Below are 17,436 nucleotides of genomic sequence, written 5' to 3'. Positions count from 1 at the left end.
TATTTATGAGGAAACACAGAGGGTCAGCACTATATTTAATGCTTTTCTTTACAATACTTGGCGGTATGCCGTCTACGCCAGCTGACCATTTACTTTTCATTTTCTTTACCACCTTTATTATTTCTGCATTAGTAGCTGGATGTAGATACATTGTATTGTTGCAAATTTTTGAGAATATTTTCGAAGTGGACAATGCTGGATCATTATTGTACGTATGTGATAAGTTGGTGTAATAGTTATTAAATAGGTCAGCAATTATACGAGGGTCTTTTATTATGTTGCCATTTTTAATTACCTCTAAATTACCGTCATCATTACGAGTGTTTAAACTTAACTCGCTCTTCACTAGTTTCCACAACGCCTTCGACTTATTATCTGATTTTTTAATGGTTGTGTCATTGTGTAATTTTTTTTGCTGCTTTCAGAACCCGTTTGTATATGTTCTTGTATCTTTTGTAATATGTCTCTGTATGTGGTGATAGATTTCCTTGTGTTTTAGCTTTGTTAAGAAGTCTCATTTTTTTGCTTGCTATTCTGATCCCTTGTGTTACCCAGGGTTTTGATTGTTTTGTTGAAGTTACACATTTTACAACAGGGAATGCTAGATCGAAATAGAATCTTATGGTGTCAATGAAATAACTGAAAGCTTCATTAACCTGATTATGTATATAAAGCTCGTTCCAATTTTCTTCCCTGAGAAGGTGATTAAAATATTGTATATTTTCGTCATTAAATTTTCTTTTGTACGTTACACTACTTGCTTTTGCATTACAAAAATTTTTATTAGGAGTTACATGTATGTCGAGTACTTGGGCAAGGTGGTCTGAAAAACCACTGTTGAAGACGTCTACTGTGTTGTAGTTAAGATGTTTGCTCACTATGAACTGGTCAATTGCACTTTTAGAGTATTTTGTAATTCGTGTGGGAACTTTAACAATTGCGTCCATATTAAATGAATCTAGAAGAAGTTCTACCTCGTGTTTTATAGGCTGTAAAAAGTCTATGTTGATATCGCCAACAATTACGACGGTCTTCTTGATTTTCATAAAATAATTTAGTATCGTATCCATCCTATTTATAAAAATTTCTCTTCTATTATGTTCTAAAAGACACTGCTGATGAAATTATCGTGACAAAATTTTCGGTGTGAAATTACCTATGTGGTAATATTTTGGTGACAAAATTACTGTGACGAAGTTTTCAGTGTAAAAATTGCAGTCGCCCTCGCGTATCATGGATTCATAGTAATATTAAACAACAACTCTCGATTCTTAGGGTAAGAGGTCAATCTGTTTCCTTTTTCTACAGTCCTGCACAATTCGACATACCTGGCAACACTGTCTCAGGAAGGAAGGAAAATACCTTGAACCTGAACCTGAACCTGGCTAAGGCCGAAACACGGGAAAATCATATCATCAAGATCCCTCTTCCAACGAAAAGTCTACACGCTTTCCTACATCATCAAAGTCAAGAAAAATGGAGATACTATCAAGCGCAAACAAGACACGGCGGAGGTAAACACTTCTGAAATATATTTCCAAATCCTACGACCATAAAGTGGATTTCACCGGAAGGTTGGACGAGGAGACACGACTGTTTACTCTTTAGGTTATATCTAGGCATAGCTCAAACGCCGTATCGATTATATCAGAAAGGATACCACAATACACCATTATTTTACTCTGGTGAATCAGAAGGAAGACTACCCCATCTCATCTTTCGTTCAGTTAACAGCAGCTTATCGTGGTATCCTTTATATGGTTCTGTGCCGGTACCATAACACAACACCAGCGAATGTGTCGTTAATCTTAGCGAATAATATACACACAGTAGTTTATAATTTTCTACAATACATAATAGTTAACAATATTTCGCTCTAACAATACTTTTTACAACAATTCAGTGAACATAATTCACATGAAAGGTTTCTCTTAGTTGACCGTTAAAAATACACCTATACCGTCAAACTCATCAGCTCATAAACTGTCCAAACGTGGAAGCCGGGGCAAGAAAGCAAACAAGAACAAGAATGGCACCCAGTCATAGGAACAATTACAACGTGTACAATTTATTTTAAATTTCAAACAGCCTTGTTAAAGAGGGTGATCGATGCTCCTTGTAGATATCCGTTAACAGTTTTATATTTATCACCTATATGATGTTTGTTTGAGACAGTTTTCTTTAACCGTTGTTGTTTTTGGAGAAGAAAAAAAAGAAGAATATCAAGTTAATGTTCACGGTGAGTTTTATAAAGCATATATTTACAATGTGAAGACATAAATTTTTATATATTCATAAAAATGCTTCTCTTTCAGTCTCTTTCAGTCTTTACTTACATATGGCATAATCTTCTGGGGAAATTCTCGAAAAAGTAATATGTTGTTTGTAATACAAAAAAGGCTTTTAAGAACTATAGCAGGGGCCAAAATAAACGACCCATGTAGGCCAATATTTAAGGAATTTAAAATTTTGCCGTTACCCTCTCTTTACATGTTTCGACTGCTGCTCTTCGTCAAAAACAACATTGACTTATTTAACACACCATCAACACATAAATATGATACCAGGCGCAAGGATAAAATCCCCAGCAAACAGCACTTCACTAAGTTATATGAAAGGAATCCAATGTTTATGAGTTCTATATTGTACAATAAACTACCTCAGAATATTCGAAGGACAGAACAAAAAGGAGAGTTCAAGAGGTTAATGAAAACCTATATGTTGCAGCACTGTTTTTATTCTGTAAACGAATTTTTAGATATGTAAGTGAATTTGTCTATTGATAGTTTTGGGTAGCATAGTAGTTTAATTCAATTGTCTATTGATAGTTTTGGAAATATATTGTTATGTAATGCTTTTATATCGTAGATGTAGCATAGTAGTTTATTTCAATAGGTATGTATTTGTCATTACTACGTGTTTTATATATTTGTACCCTTGACGAGTCTTATTCATACGCACGTAATCGTGCAATATGTATGACTAAAAAGACGAAATAAATGAATGAATGAATGAATGAATCAGTTTGTGATTCAAGCTTCTTCTTCTTCTTTTTTTTAACTCTAAAGGTCCTCGTTCCCTAGATTACTGTTCCCTGCGCCACGTGACAATATCCTACTTTGCACAGATAAAGTTCATGGTGTGCTCCAGAAATGTTTTTTAAAATACATTTTTATCCGTTTTGCGTGTAAATATTGAGTTCAATCAAAGTAAGAAAAAGCTGTAATGCAGAACACACAGATGAAGTTGAGCTAAATACCCACGAAGTAGCGCGAAAGCTATGTTACTCAGTCACGGAGGTGCCGCTTGGGTGTCTGTCCATGAGAGAAGGGCAGCAGTTACTCTGCAGTTGCTCACAAGCTATAATAATTCGTGGAAAAAGGAGACAGCCATCCGAGGATACTACCCTTTTTGCCTAGCCTGATATTTAGTTGGTGGAGCTCAGGCTGTTTGCAGAATTGCAAAAATGTAGAATAGTCATTACCTAATACTGGAACCTTCATCTAAACAAAATCTTTCTTATGTTTACGCATTAGATGTGAAAATCTACTAATTCAAAAATTATAGATCATACAGCGATGGAATATTTCATCTTTTCTCTTTATTTTGGTTTATTACTTACATTTTACAAGTGCACGTGTGCAGATTGAGTATACGTGTCCATACAGAAATTCATATAATTTCTCTGAGTATTCATTTTCTGTATCTTCAGCAATCAAATCTGAAGTGTGCAACTTGCGTTCCATAGTACAGTTTCACTTTTAGTTTTTTTGTACAATAATGCCTACCATCATGGCCTAGGAGGATAGAGTAAAGCACGAATAGTATCTAACCGAGTCGAGGACAGGACGCCTGAAGGTTACGTACGCTAACACGGGGTATGTCTGTAGATAGCAGGCACATCAGCGATGTTAGGTATACGCGTAATCATGAGAAGCCCCGTTCCCCGTAGGTAGACAAAAAAAGCACGAATGCTATCTAATCGAGTCAGCGCAGTGGCGGGGGATTCCACGGGGAAGCGCGAGGTTTTATCCGTAGCGAGCGGTTGCGTCAGCGATGGTTGCTATAAACGTAAACTAGCATTGTAGAAAACCACTGCTTTCACGATACAAAGATATCACTTTGTTAAAATCTTTGCTCCTTACTTTCATCACACGTCATATAGTTCTTTATAAATCTACCAGCACTTACCTTATAGTTCAGTACGTGCACACCAGGTTCGACTTTTATTAATATATATTCACGTAATTCCGCATCTCACAGGTAAGACCACAAGAAACTTGATTACTTACACTCTACCATACTAAAGTAATATTATTAATTTCCTTTGTAAATTTTTCAATTACATGGACCCGTATATTCAATCTGCTGCAAAATACGGATGGCAATATTGGAAGTGCATTCAGTATTGGATAAAACTAACAATAGGTGAATGTTAAAGAGACATATATGGATAACAGAAGGTGCACTGTATTTTACTTGCTGTATTCATTTATAGTAGTTTTAAATTTCATTTTTACGATTTTTAATCCACCACGTTGTATCAACTTAAGAGTTTACTGTGTTGTTGTTGTGAAGTCTTTCCGTAAATATAAAAAGTAAATCGAAGCATGTTTCTTTGGGGTCAGCCATGTTTGTTTCCGTGTGTGTTTTAAAACATTCTGAACATTTTTAAAACATTCCGACCATCTTTCTAATGTTGTAAACACATGTTTTTAAAACATTTTTTTAAACCATGGCGGAAACAGGTTGGTTTAGGCCTTGATACGAGTTTTAGTATAGCTTTGTCATGTTTGCATACTAGTAATACTCCAGTTCTAAAGATAAAATACAGCTTCAGTGCACTGTGCGGAAATACATCGCCGTAGAATCCACCTAGCAGAGGAGGTTAGTTAGGTTATAATTCTATAAAACCCAAACATGATATGTTACAGCCTTGACTATGCGCGGCATTCTCACACTGTGTGTCCCGCTACTAAATCATAACGAGTGTATCTCTCCGTCCAATAGTCCCTTCCACCTTCATATGCAGTGCCGCTTACATCATCAGAAATAACGAAAACAAGCATCTTGTTTCACCTAACTTCACTCATTCTTCATCAGAAATCAAAATAAATTATCCAATTAACGCGGTAAATTTTCTTTGGTCCGGGGATACAGCAGTTACCCCTTAATTAAATTTAAAGAGTTTGCGGTTTAGTGTGGCAATTCCATTCGTTAGCTGCCTGTGTTTTATTGTTCACTCACCCACCTAGTGTTAGTCGAATACATGCAATGGAAATGTTACTAGTGTAAAATCATTACAAGTGCTTTACGACGGGTAAAATAAGTGAATGCATGGAAGATGACTGTTATATATACTATTTTACACCGACGAGGTATTTCTGCACAGTGTAGAGAAGTTCTGCTTTATGTATACATGCTGAGGGTTACTAATATAAAACCATGACAAGTGCTATTGAAACACATATCATAGCCAAAACCAACTTATTTTCACTCCCTCGTCTACACGTGTACCCACCGTCGCTGACGCATTTGGTCGCTTCGGATGCACTCCCACTAGCTTCGACCTGCTAAGGAAGTTCAAATTATTTCAAGTTATACAACAAAACTTAAGAATACGAACATATAGTAATAAGTTGATTAAACTTATAATACTCACTGTTTCTTAATTGAAAATCATGGATTCTATAGATATGACTGGATACTATCTTGTCGTCCAGTGTAAATCCTGCATAAAAGGATAAAAATTATTAGTCAACTAATTTTTGATTTTAAATGGTCATTTGTAGAGATGTCTTCACATTTAAATGGTTTCCAAATCTACAGTAATAAATGCAAATCCAAATTTACTTAAGAGCTATTGTACCTACAATTTTCTTCAAAGTAATAGTTAAATAATTTATCCATCTCATTTTTTCATACGTACACAGCTTGATAAGATCAATAACGCTCTACGTGTATCTGTGTTCATTGCAAACATAAGTTTCAAAATCCCCAAGTTATTAAATAGACTACAATTCACTTGTATTGCGGTGACATAGAAAATTGACTTGTCCCACAATATGTGATCTTATATTACCTCCTGCTTTTCAACTTTTTTCTTCTCTCAACTCCATTTTTCTTCCCCCTCATGGCTATGATGTCATACTTCAACGTAACTTCCGCTTCTCGACAAACTAGGCTAGAAAATGTAATGTCATATGAAACCCAGAATATAATCCCAAATTGCTAACTTCATACGAGTATGAAGTAAAACATAAAATAAATGTTGATTTGAAACCGTCAATATATGTGATTGCAGTCTCTGTATCAACCACGCAGTATATATACGTGATTACCTCAGAGTGTTAATATGTTGTTTGAGTAATTAACTGTACCTGTGATGAATTCAGAAGATTTCAGTTCAGAGAGTGAAAATAATACTCTGAAAGCAGTGGTTTCTTTGGATGAATCCTATTAGAAAATTCTTCCGAGGAGGATTTCGCTGTCGGGAGAAGGCATTCACTGTCGAAGAAGAAACTCATTTGACAATTTAGGAGGAGATTGTTTGGCAACTATGTTATAAAAAACGTCAACTCTGATTCAAACAAATGTTTATAGAAGAGGTGGGAAGGTTACACTACTGTGTGTAATGTAAAAAAATGACTCTCTTCTACTTTCAAGTAAGAAAGATAACAGTAAACCATAAGAAAAAGACTACTAATATGAACAGGGATTAAATTGAAAATGGGTTAAGTAGGAAAATGAAGTAGTTCTCTCACCCATTTATTTTACTTTAATGTTCAAAAGAAATGGAATTTGTCGTTAGCATTTATGCCGGTAGACATGTTCGGTGTTAAGATTTGGTGATATTGATTTTGATGTTTTAAATATCGAAAATATAGGTATGTCTCAAAACAAACATACCATGAGAAAGAATATGTTTTTATGAAATCTTTGTTTAGTCAAATATAGCGTACATCCCTTTTACTACTTTTGTTCTTTCGTACCTTTACGGTAGATTACATTATATCTACCTACATAAGAGCTCTATAAATGCTCTGCTTTTAGCATGTGCGCCTTCTACGCAAAAGAGCGATTCATTTTCAACATTAACCAATAGCTCGTTGTTCGATATGATATTGGTACTACTTAAAATGGATACCTAACATCAATACAACCCATCAAGTAAAAAGTAGTAGAAAAAAATACAGTAAAAATGAAATACGGCGAAACCGAAAATATCGAGAAAATTACAGACCAACAAATTAAAATACCCAACAGCAAGCACAAAATAAATTTAACTGGAAATTGCTAGCGCTACATGTATTTAAGTAAAGACGAAAGGCTGCACAGAACGAGTAATTTTTCTTTCTTTAATGTATTACGGTTCGCCTTAAAAGGGTTATCGCATTTTAAGTGGAAAATTTGTATAAAATTGCTTTTCATATTTTATTCAAGGAATATAAACTAGTAAGTTAGCACAGAAAATTTTAGTTTTGGCGTTTTCTGTTCTCCTGCAACACTGATCGTACGTCGTGAATTCGTAACTATTTACAAGGAAAAAGAAGTAACATTTGTACTTCGATATACAGTACTTATATACAGCAAAAACACAATATCCTAGTACCCTGCATTGTTGTATTTACAGTATCAGAATTTCCATATTTGTTCTGGTTCTAGATTTTCGTTATTTAGGTATATCGATATTTTGATATCAGTAGTAGCAAAATTTCGATATTTAAAACACTGGTTTCAGTATCTATTACAATCCTAGTATAATTAAAAATTATTTCACCCACTAACTCAATTTAACGAATAGTAGCAATAACCATTGTTTTTCCCCGGCCTGTTTATAAATTTTAAAACTAACAATACTTTTCCTGTTGCTTTCAGATTTGTTTGCTTGAATGCTGAAGGTTTCAGATCAATAACGTGAACACTTTTTGTGCTAGCAAAATGGATTTTCATTATTTCAACTTTGCTTCTAGCGAAGTTGAAATTAAAACAGAGAACGTTCTTATTAAAGCTGAAATGGAAACGAAAAGTGAGTCGTTTGAAGAATGTAATTATACACTATATACTAATAACACTATTGATCATAAAGATCCTCTTTCAATACATTTGGAATGTAAGGAAGAAGAAAGTGCAACGGAAGGAGAGAATGTTTGTTCTGAAAGTAAAGAGGATGAAACAGTATCAGATTGGAAAGTAACTTCGAAAGCAATATGTTTGCTCAAGCCTTTATCAACGGCTGATGTACTTAAAAATTCCAAGCGTTTTCACAGTAAGATCAAGCCAAAATCCATAGATTTTTCATACAACACGGAACAGTCCCCCGCTATCGGACCTAAGAACGACCACGAAGGGGACGTTCAAAAAAATGATAACCTTGAAGGAGGTGGCAATTATCAGGCTCTCAGGTACGTTTAAATACATTTGTTCCTTCAGAAATGTTCTGTATTAATATTTCACTTCAACAGTTGCAATACTACGTTAAATATACTTCTTTTCGTGTAGCTTAAACTTAGTTATTTGAACCGCAAACTTTTCAACACTTAAAAAATACAGCCTAATCCTTAGCCTTGAATAATGTGTTCAAACGTAACGGTAAATTTTAAGTAATCTCCTCCTTATGGCCTTAAGTCTTAGGGTTGAATACTCACATGATTATGAGTAATGTTATGAGCGATTCTTGTTATAAATCTTTACCTTACAAGAGATACACATCATTCTAAGTAAAATGATAACTCAGCAATAATTTAAATAAGATTTCCCCGTGGTTTGGCCAGAATTTACTTCACAAATATACGAACCAATCCAGCGATGAAGTGCATAATAGTTGATCAGTAATTTGCATACTTTACTTAGACGTATGAGTGTATGTTGGAATTCAATCTAATACCGTAGATGTCTTGTAGATTTATCTTCCATTGCTGTTTCATTTATACTCTCCATCTTGAATTCACCACAATTTCATTGAGAGTAATCACAGCATCGTTCACACGAAAGGAAAAAGTACATAACTTTAAATTACTACTAAAGAACACTAACATTTCAAAAGCATTTGCACTTTGGTTTGTTTTGGAAGAAGTGAAAAATACTTTGTCGGTGTTTCTATGTTTAATATATGCACAAAATAAATGTGATAATATTAGTAAAACACGTTTGAACATACGTTACATATATGCGCCTGGAAACAAATGTAAACCATTGGAGAACATAAAATTTATTTATTTATTTGTCATCAACATAAATAGACTACAGTTTTTTTTCTTTTACATAGAGTTCATATTACATATATCAGTTTCTTTGTGCTTGATACATATTTTGTTATAAGAAAAGGATAGGTGGTTTCAATAGTGCGTTGGTCTTCGCTTTTTCGCAATAGAACTGGGAAGAGTTATAAGCACGAGATTTAAGGGTCGGGACATGAAAATTTACCGCTGCTGCTGATATGAGATGCATATAAGGAATCTTGTTTTGTACTACTTTATAGAGAGAACTCAGAACTATCGCGTTTCGCCTTTCCTGAAGTGTAGAGATACAGAAGTTGTCTTTTAATGTTAGATAATTTTCATAATATGGATAGATTCCAATTCTGTTGTACGCCAAGTGTTTGATAAATTTAGACTGGACTTTTTCCAGTTTGTTTCGGTATTGCTTCTGTAATGGATTCCATATCGGTCATAGGAAAAATTATACTTTTCTTAGTGTGGCGATATTGCTAAATTCCTTTCTAGTTCTTATTATAAACTGTACCATCTTGAGAGATTCATTAATTATGTTCTCTACATGGTTATTAGTTTCGTATCAAATGTAACCCCAAGATCTTTGAATGTAATCTAATTAGTAACATATGTTTCATTGAATACTTAAACTTTATTTGATATTTTCTGGTAAACGATAAAATGTTACATTTTTTTATTAACCAATTAAAAATATTTTCCATGTCACGTTGTAAATTTAAACAGTAATGATGGTCTTTATCCTAGCGTATATTTTGAGACCATCCTCAAAAACAATTTCTCACTCAATATTGTTAAATTAATGTTAATGAATAAGGCAGATTGTTAACAATTCATTCTCAGGCAGATTGTTAAAGAATAAAACGAACAATAACGGACCTATGTTAGAGACCTGGTTAATTCCATAATATGCAATATAATAAGTTGATTTATACTCTTTGCACATAACTGTTTGTTTACGATTATTTAAATATGAAAAGAATTTGATCTAGGGAGAAGAGAAATTTTATTCTCCTTGCTTATACATTAATATTTTGTGATTGATGGGGTGTAATGACTTCTCAAAATCTATATACATTACATCAACCTGAGATCCTACATCTAACGAATTTGCTATAAAGTCTGTGATAAGTTCATGGTTTGTTGTTGAAAAGGAGCTGAAGCACTGTTATTTTTTCATGTAGATCAGGTTTTGTAATAATTATTTTCGGTTTAATTATGTAACACATATGTGGAAAAGCGCGATGACCCCAGATCCGATGCACCCTTTCTATGTCGGAGCAGTGGTTCGAAGTGTAATGGGACATTGTACTAAAAATATGGTTAACTGAAGCTAACTATTTCCCATTAAATGCGATAGAAAGTTACGTTTTTCCTAGCTGTATATAATAGGTAGTGTATATATCTTAAGAAAACTTCTGTGTAATATTTTCCATTCAATGTTGTAACAACTGTTAATAAATAAGTAACGTTAGTTTATTATCCTATGCCAATAGTTATCTAATAATTTTCATACCTGAATAATAACCATTTTCTCTGCTATAACTGTTTATGAATGAATTTACTATTTCAAGTGTTTAAAATTAACGTGTTAGGTCAACATTTCGCGCATACACTGAAAGGTGTGTTTGATAGATACACATATAACAATTATACTGCTGTTTATTTTGTGCTAATTATACACCAAATTTCAAACGATATATATACATAGTTTTAATGGAGTAGATCCGCGTTGTATGCTAATGCTAATTTTCGGAGTTGATCATTTTCGTTAATGGCCATAGAACACTTTTCCATTACTTTTTCTATAGTTTTAATTAGCAGAGTTCGATAAACTTTATAGGAACATAAATTACATATGATATGAACAGACGGATTGCCCTAGGTAACGTCTTACTACTTTTCCAATTTCAGAGTCCTTCCTATTTCTGTGTTCTATTTGTGGTGTTTTATCACTACAGACAATGCAACACATCATCTTTGAGTTGGTACAATCTGGGTCGTCAATTTTAATTAAATATTGTATAGGGGGACGCATCTGATTCAGATACGCGTCCGGGAATTTCGGAACACGTTTATGTAGTGAACAACCAGAATTTCCACCTCTAATTACTTAGCAAGGTGGGAAATCAAAAGTCACCACGTTCTGTTTCCTGTCTGAGCATTAAAACAGTTTCCTCTTAGTTTAGTTTACCCTCTTATTGCTGGATACTCTTTTATATACAGTACTTATAACATGTAAAGTTTTGTGCTAACTTTCGCTTAATATATTGTCGATCAAAGCGTTGGGTCACTTATGTTTTATGATTGACTATTTTTTGCTTATGTAACACCGAGCTATTGAATGATACGCTCTACTCTCCTCGCAGTCTCGGAACCACATTGTAACTTACGCAATTGGGAAGCACAGTTGTGAAGTTTTCATAACAAACTGCTTACTAGCTTTACGAACACATTGCGCGTACCTCGCTTGCATGACTATAGACTCACCCTTTGTCAACAGTACTATAAACTCAAAGATTACACCTCCATTTTACGTAGAGAAGTGGTGAAATTATACTGAGAAAATAGTAATAACACGTTGTGCAAGGTAAGAGATATGCATCGAGGTAAATTTCGTACCTTTGGAGAGAGACAGAATTTCGTCCCCAGAACAATCCATGAAATTATTACTAGTTCACAAATCTGCAAAGCCAATACCGCAGTGTGACCTGGGGTATTGCTAACTTCTTTCCAAGGCTGTGTGCTTCACCAGGAATTGAATGAAGAATTCCTAGTACATGTTAACCTATCTCCTTTAAAAAGAGAACTTGCTTCTTTCAACAAGGCTTTAGTAGGTTATATATTGTGGGTTTGTGTGTTTTATGAAACGAGAGAAACAATTAAAATATTTGGTCTAGGAATTAATTCGTGCGGTTGGTGCGCACACATTTAAGCTGTAGTACAAACACAAAATACATAAATACCTTAAGAAAAATATTGTCCATCGCTAGCCACCACTTTCGCCCATCTGTCAGGCAATGTACGAATTCCGTGGCGAAAGAAGTCCTCATCCTTGGAAGCGATCCAGTCAGAGACCCATGTTTCGATATCTTCTGAAAAAGTAAACCGCTGTCCAATCAAATCGTTGTTCATGCAATCGAACAAGTAGTAGTCCGAAGGAGCAACGTCTGGTGAATACGGCGGGTGGGGTAAAACTTCCCATCCGACATTTTCTAAATAGGTTTTGACCGGTCTTGCGACATGTGGGCGAGCGTTATCATGTTGAACAATAAGTTTATCATGTCTGTTTTCCCATTCTGGTCGTGTTCTGGCCAGAGCTTGCTTCAAACGCATTAATTGTCGTCGATAACGTTCTCCATTCATAGTTTCACCCGGTTGCAGCAGCTCATAGTACACCACACCTTTCATATCCCACCATATGCACAGCATAAACTTTGCACAGTGAATATCTCGTTTTGGTTGTGATGGACCTGGTTCACCTGGTTCCACCCAGGCCTTTTTTCGTTTAGGGTTCTCGTAATGGATCCACTTCTCATCACCCGTAATAATTCGATGCAGAAACCCCTTTCTGCTCTGTCGTTGAAGCAGCAATTCGCAAATGGTTTTTCGTCTTTCAACGTCTCTGTCTTTCAATTCATGTGGAACCCAATGTGACATCTTTTGAATCATTCCCATGGCTTTCAAGCGTTTGGAGACTGTTGTTTGATCAACGCCTAATGCTGCTGCAAGTTGTTCCTGCGTTTGACACGAATCCTGCTCGAGCAATGCTGTCAATTCTTCGTCTTGAAATTTTTTTGGCTGTCCAGCTCGTTCTTGGTCTGCCAAGCCGAAATCACCACTTCTAAACCGTGCAAACCACTTCTGACACGTTCGCTCAGCTAGAGCATGGTCACCATACACTTCCACCAAAATACGATGACTTTCAGTCGCACTTTTCTGCATGTTAAAGTAATGCAGCAGGACACCCCGCAAAAACACTTTATCAGGCACAAATTGCGCCATGTTCACTTAACTACAAACTGGTGTTGTTGACGCTTTAATCCACTGCCCTACACTACGAACGATACGCGATGACAGGGGTTTGCAACACATGTGTGGATACACGGAACTGTGGGACGCTCCGTTCGTTGCGCCATCTCTTGTCCACCCGCACGAATTAATTCCTAGACCAAATATTTCAATGTATACTCTTGTTACTATTGTAATTATATATATATATATATATATATATATATATATATATATATATATATTACCGCTGAAAAGTTCTCGAATACCTCCGTTTTTTGTAAGCGTTTACTATGATTCTATTAGTTTGGCACTATAACTTTATCGCTTTACATCAGAGGTACTCCTGCCTAAAGAATAGAATTTCGCAACAGTTAATTTGAGGTTTCAGAGGTACTGTTGATGGTATGTCAATATATAATTCTTAAAATTGAAACCAAAAGAGACCATTTGTTACACGTAAATTGCACAGTATAAAGAAATGTGTGTGGTGAGGCAAGATGTTAGTTTTGTTTCGAAAGTGTAGACATTGAGGGTTAATACAGTGCAAAAAATTTGAAAGAGAAAGTAGTTTTCCAAATTTTGTAGATATTTATACATTATAGATATGCTGATTTTATGAATCCTAAGAACGCCATTCTTTGAAACATATTTGCGACGATCAATATACATCCCTCTCTGCTCGATTGTCGCTCAGTGAAAGCGGGTATGTAGTGCTCGTAGTTACTATTTCAACGAGCAACAATTGAGCACAGTAAACCATCCTAAATTATGATATTTTTTTCGTTTTAACGTTAACATATCAAGTTATAAACAGCTGTATAATTTGAAAAGCTACATTCTATTTAAATTTTTGTGACTACATTGACTGTCTATGTGTGTACTTTCCAAACAAAACTAAATTATCTTGTCTCAGCTTCCACACTCTTCTCTATACTGTACAATATCTATATCAAATTGTCTTTTTTTGGTTTCAACTTTAAGACTATATAGTGCATGTACGCTCTGTCTGTCTCCTGTGCTCATCGGACATCTTACTCTTAATAAAAATGAGTTCTCTTTTATTTATATTTGCAAAAACGAGACAATTGAACAGGAAAACCTGTGTGACATGAACAGCATGTCCAAGTGGCGATCTCATATAATACTTTAGTGTATTAAATCTTTCCTGATATATGGCGGCACCCTGTTTTAGAATGGAAGACGGCTTAAACAAAGGCTGAAGAGACAGCTCAGCTCCATCCTCCTTTAAAACGAGACATCTCAACGTCAACACAATTATATGATGTACAAAACACTCTTTTCAAAAATTAATGAAGTCTGCTTTTCTTTTTTCATTGAAAATTTGTTTTTCTTTAAATATTGTCCTGGCATTCGATAATTTTGGTGTGGTAAGCTTAGGCAAACGTTAATTTGTATTTTCCGATTACTATACAATGTACACCTTGCACGTCAGGCATGTCGTTCTGTATGCTCTTCCGAAAGGTCACTTCAGCTCGCACGCCTTCGCTTGGCAGTCGTCATTGGCAAGGAACAAATTGGTTCTTCTAATCTTTCGCTAACAGTCTGTTGAATGTTGAGGCTTCGCTGTATTTTAAAAACACTATTACAAAAAAGTCAATAAATAAATAAAAAGATTTCGTGGAATCTTTCTGAAGGAAAACTCTATCCCTGATAGCTGTTTGTGGTGTTGCTTTGCAGTTTTCCTCCTTCAGAGGAAGGTATCTGGAAACCAGAAAGAATTCCACAATCGTCAGTGATCCTTGCATCCCGTTCAGTAAATTTATGTATATATACTATGTGATAAAAAGTATCTGGACACTTGGCTGAAAATTACTTACAAGTTCGTGGCGTCCTCCTTTGGTTCTGCTGAAATTCAATATAGTGTTGGCCCACTCTTAGCTTGGATGACAGCTTCCAATCTTGCAAGCATACTATTAATCAGGTGCTGGAAGGTTTCTTGGGAATGACAGCCCATTCTCCACGGAGTGCTGAACTGAGGAGAGGTATCGATGTAGGTCGGTGAGGCCTGGCACGAAGTCGGCGTTCCCAAACATCCCAAAAGTGTTCTATAGGATTCAAGTCAGGACTCTGCAGGCCAGTCCATTACAGGGTTGTTATGGTCGTGTAACCACTCTGCCACAGGCCTTGCAGTATGAGCAGATGCTCGATCGTGTTGAAAGATGCAATTACAATCCCCGAATTGCTCAACAGTTGGAAGCAACAAGATGCATAAATCATTGTAGGCCTGTTCTGTGAGAGTGCCACGCCAAACAACAACGAGTACAAGCCCCTTCAAGGAAAACACGAACCACACCATAACTCCACCAACTCCGAATTTTACTGTTGGCACTACACACGCTGAGAGATGACGTTCACCGGTCATTCGCCGATATTCACACCCTGCCATCCCAATTCCATACTGCGTACCGTGATTCATCACTCCACACAACGTTTTTAAACTGTTCAATCGTCCAATATTTACGCTCCTTTCACCAAGCGAGGCGTCGTTTGACGTTTACTTGCGTGATAGGCGTGTGGCTTATAAGCAGCCGCTCGACCATGAAATCCAAGTTTTCTTACGTCACGCCTAACTGTCGTAGTACTTGAAATGTATCCTGATGCAATTTTTAATTCCTGTGTGATCGTCTGGATAGATGTCTGCCTATTACACTTTACGACCCTCTTCAACAGTCGGCGGTCTCTGTCAGTCAACATACTAGACTGGCCTTTACGCTTTTGTCATGTACGTGTCCCTTCACGTTTCCACTTCACTATCACATCAGACACAGTGGACTTAGGGATGTTTATGAGTGTGGAAATCTCGCGTACAGGCCACTGACATAAGTGACACCCAATCACCTGACCTTGTTCGAAGTCCGTGAGTTCCGCGGAACGCTCCATTCTGATTTCTCACGATGTCTAATGACTATTGAGGTCTCGGATAGTGAGTATTTGGCAGTACGTAGTTGCACAATGCACCTAATATGAAAAACGTATGTTTCGGTGTGTGTTCGGATACTTTTCATAACATTGTATATATATATATATATATATATATATATATTATACCAAAGTTTACTAGTTTGTGAAATTCTGAAGCTTAATACCAAAGATGTCACGTTGTAAAACAAATTTTCTTTGGATAAATAATAACGTTTGTGACAGTTGTTTCTGTAATTTCATAAGTATTGGAATAGACCTATAACGCAGCTATAGTTGCTTTTTCTAATTCATGAGCTGCCAACACTACTTATAATCGAATAAGAAGAAGAGCAGGTTCACAAGATATCTTCTTAACTGTAAAAAATTCACCCGCTGAGAAAAGCATGATTTTTCCACCTATCTTCATTTTAGTACACAACTTGACGTTGTCAGAAGTACACACTATCGTATTATATAGCTAGCGCTTTAGATGTAGTTGATCTTTAAAATAGAATAGTATCACAATATTTCAGAAGGAATGAAATGGAGATGGCTAAGATAAGCCACGACGCTTGCGGGAATAATGCGCATGGGAATCGAAAATTTTTGTTAAAGATAAAGGTAATTTGCTGTTTGGTAGGTGAAAATAATAAGAAAATATAGAACGGGATTTTATAAAAGTGGTTGATAGGAATCGGGTTAATTGATTCACACCTTGGTAATATGGAAAAGTTTTACTTCCGAGTCTATGAGCCTTCGGGTCAGGTTAATCACAGGGTCAATTAGTTTCGTATATTTCCAAATGTGTACTAATGTTTAACTATTAAGTTTATATTTTTTCAGTGCGTAACATTTGGTGTTAATATTACACGCTGTAAATTACTATCAAAGCTTCTAATCAAAGTCATGCTTGTTGCAAATATTTAACTCTATTTGACCTTTTTCCATACTTTCGGAAACGTATGCACAATAAGTTCTTCACCTACTGGTACCCAGCAAACCAGGCTGTCATCACTGAAAGAGAATATCCAGGAAATCAATGCATATCTTCAACTTCTTAATTTTCTCAGATGGTGCAGCAAATACAACGGGAGTAATTTAGTGCGTATTGTTTTCTGTTCATTTTCTGTGCAGGTTCTCGATGTGACTAATTAGTGAAATGAAATATTCATCAGTTTCATTAGGAATTGTTCTTTAAAAAAAAGAACTTATATAATATTAACGAAATGTCTCCTCTTTTCAGAATGCGTTGGTAAAGGCGGAGAAAGAA

At 35.6% G+C, this 17,436-nt stretch overlaps 1 protein-coding gene across 9 annotated transcripts in view; it reads left to right on the top strand.

Annotated features, from left to right (window-relative positions):
• Positions 1 to 1,363: 1,363 nt before the first annotated feature.
• The window catches only part of LOC145666360 (uncharacterized), a 33,414-nt gene continuing 17,341 nt past the window's right edge, over positions 1,364 to 17,436 (top strand). For 3 of the 9 annotated variants that reach the window (XR_014127727.1, XM_081733521.1, XM_081733514.1), the window contains exons 1-2: positions 1,364 to 2,239; positions 7,879 to 8,405. Coding sequence is in view for 8 of the 9 variants with exons in the window: in XM_081733521.1 (XP_081589647.1) it covers positions 7,942 to 8,405 (464 nt within the window). In the remaining variant the exon portion in view is untranslated. The other 6 variants (XM_081733517.1, XM_081733519.1, XM_081733516.1 and 3 more) reach the window with 6 other exon arrangements.

Source organism: Thermobia domestica, chromosome 12, assembly GCF_964235325.1.
Source record: "Thermobia domestica chromosome 12, izTheDome1.hap1.1, whole genome shotgun sequence".
Classification (NCBI taxonomy): Eukaryota; Metazoa; Arthropoda; class Insecta; order Zygentoma; family Lepismatidae; genus Thermobia; species Thermobia domestica.
This window is presented reverse-complemented; position numbering and strand designations above follow the sequence as displayed.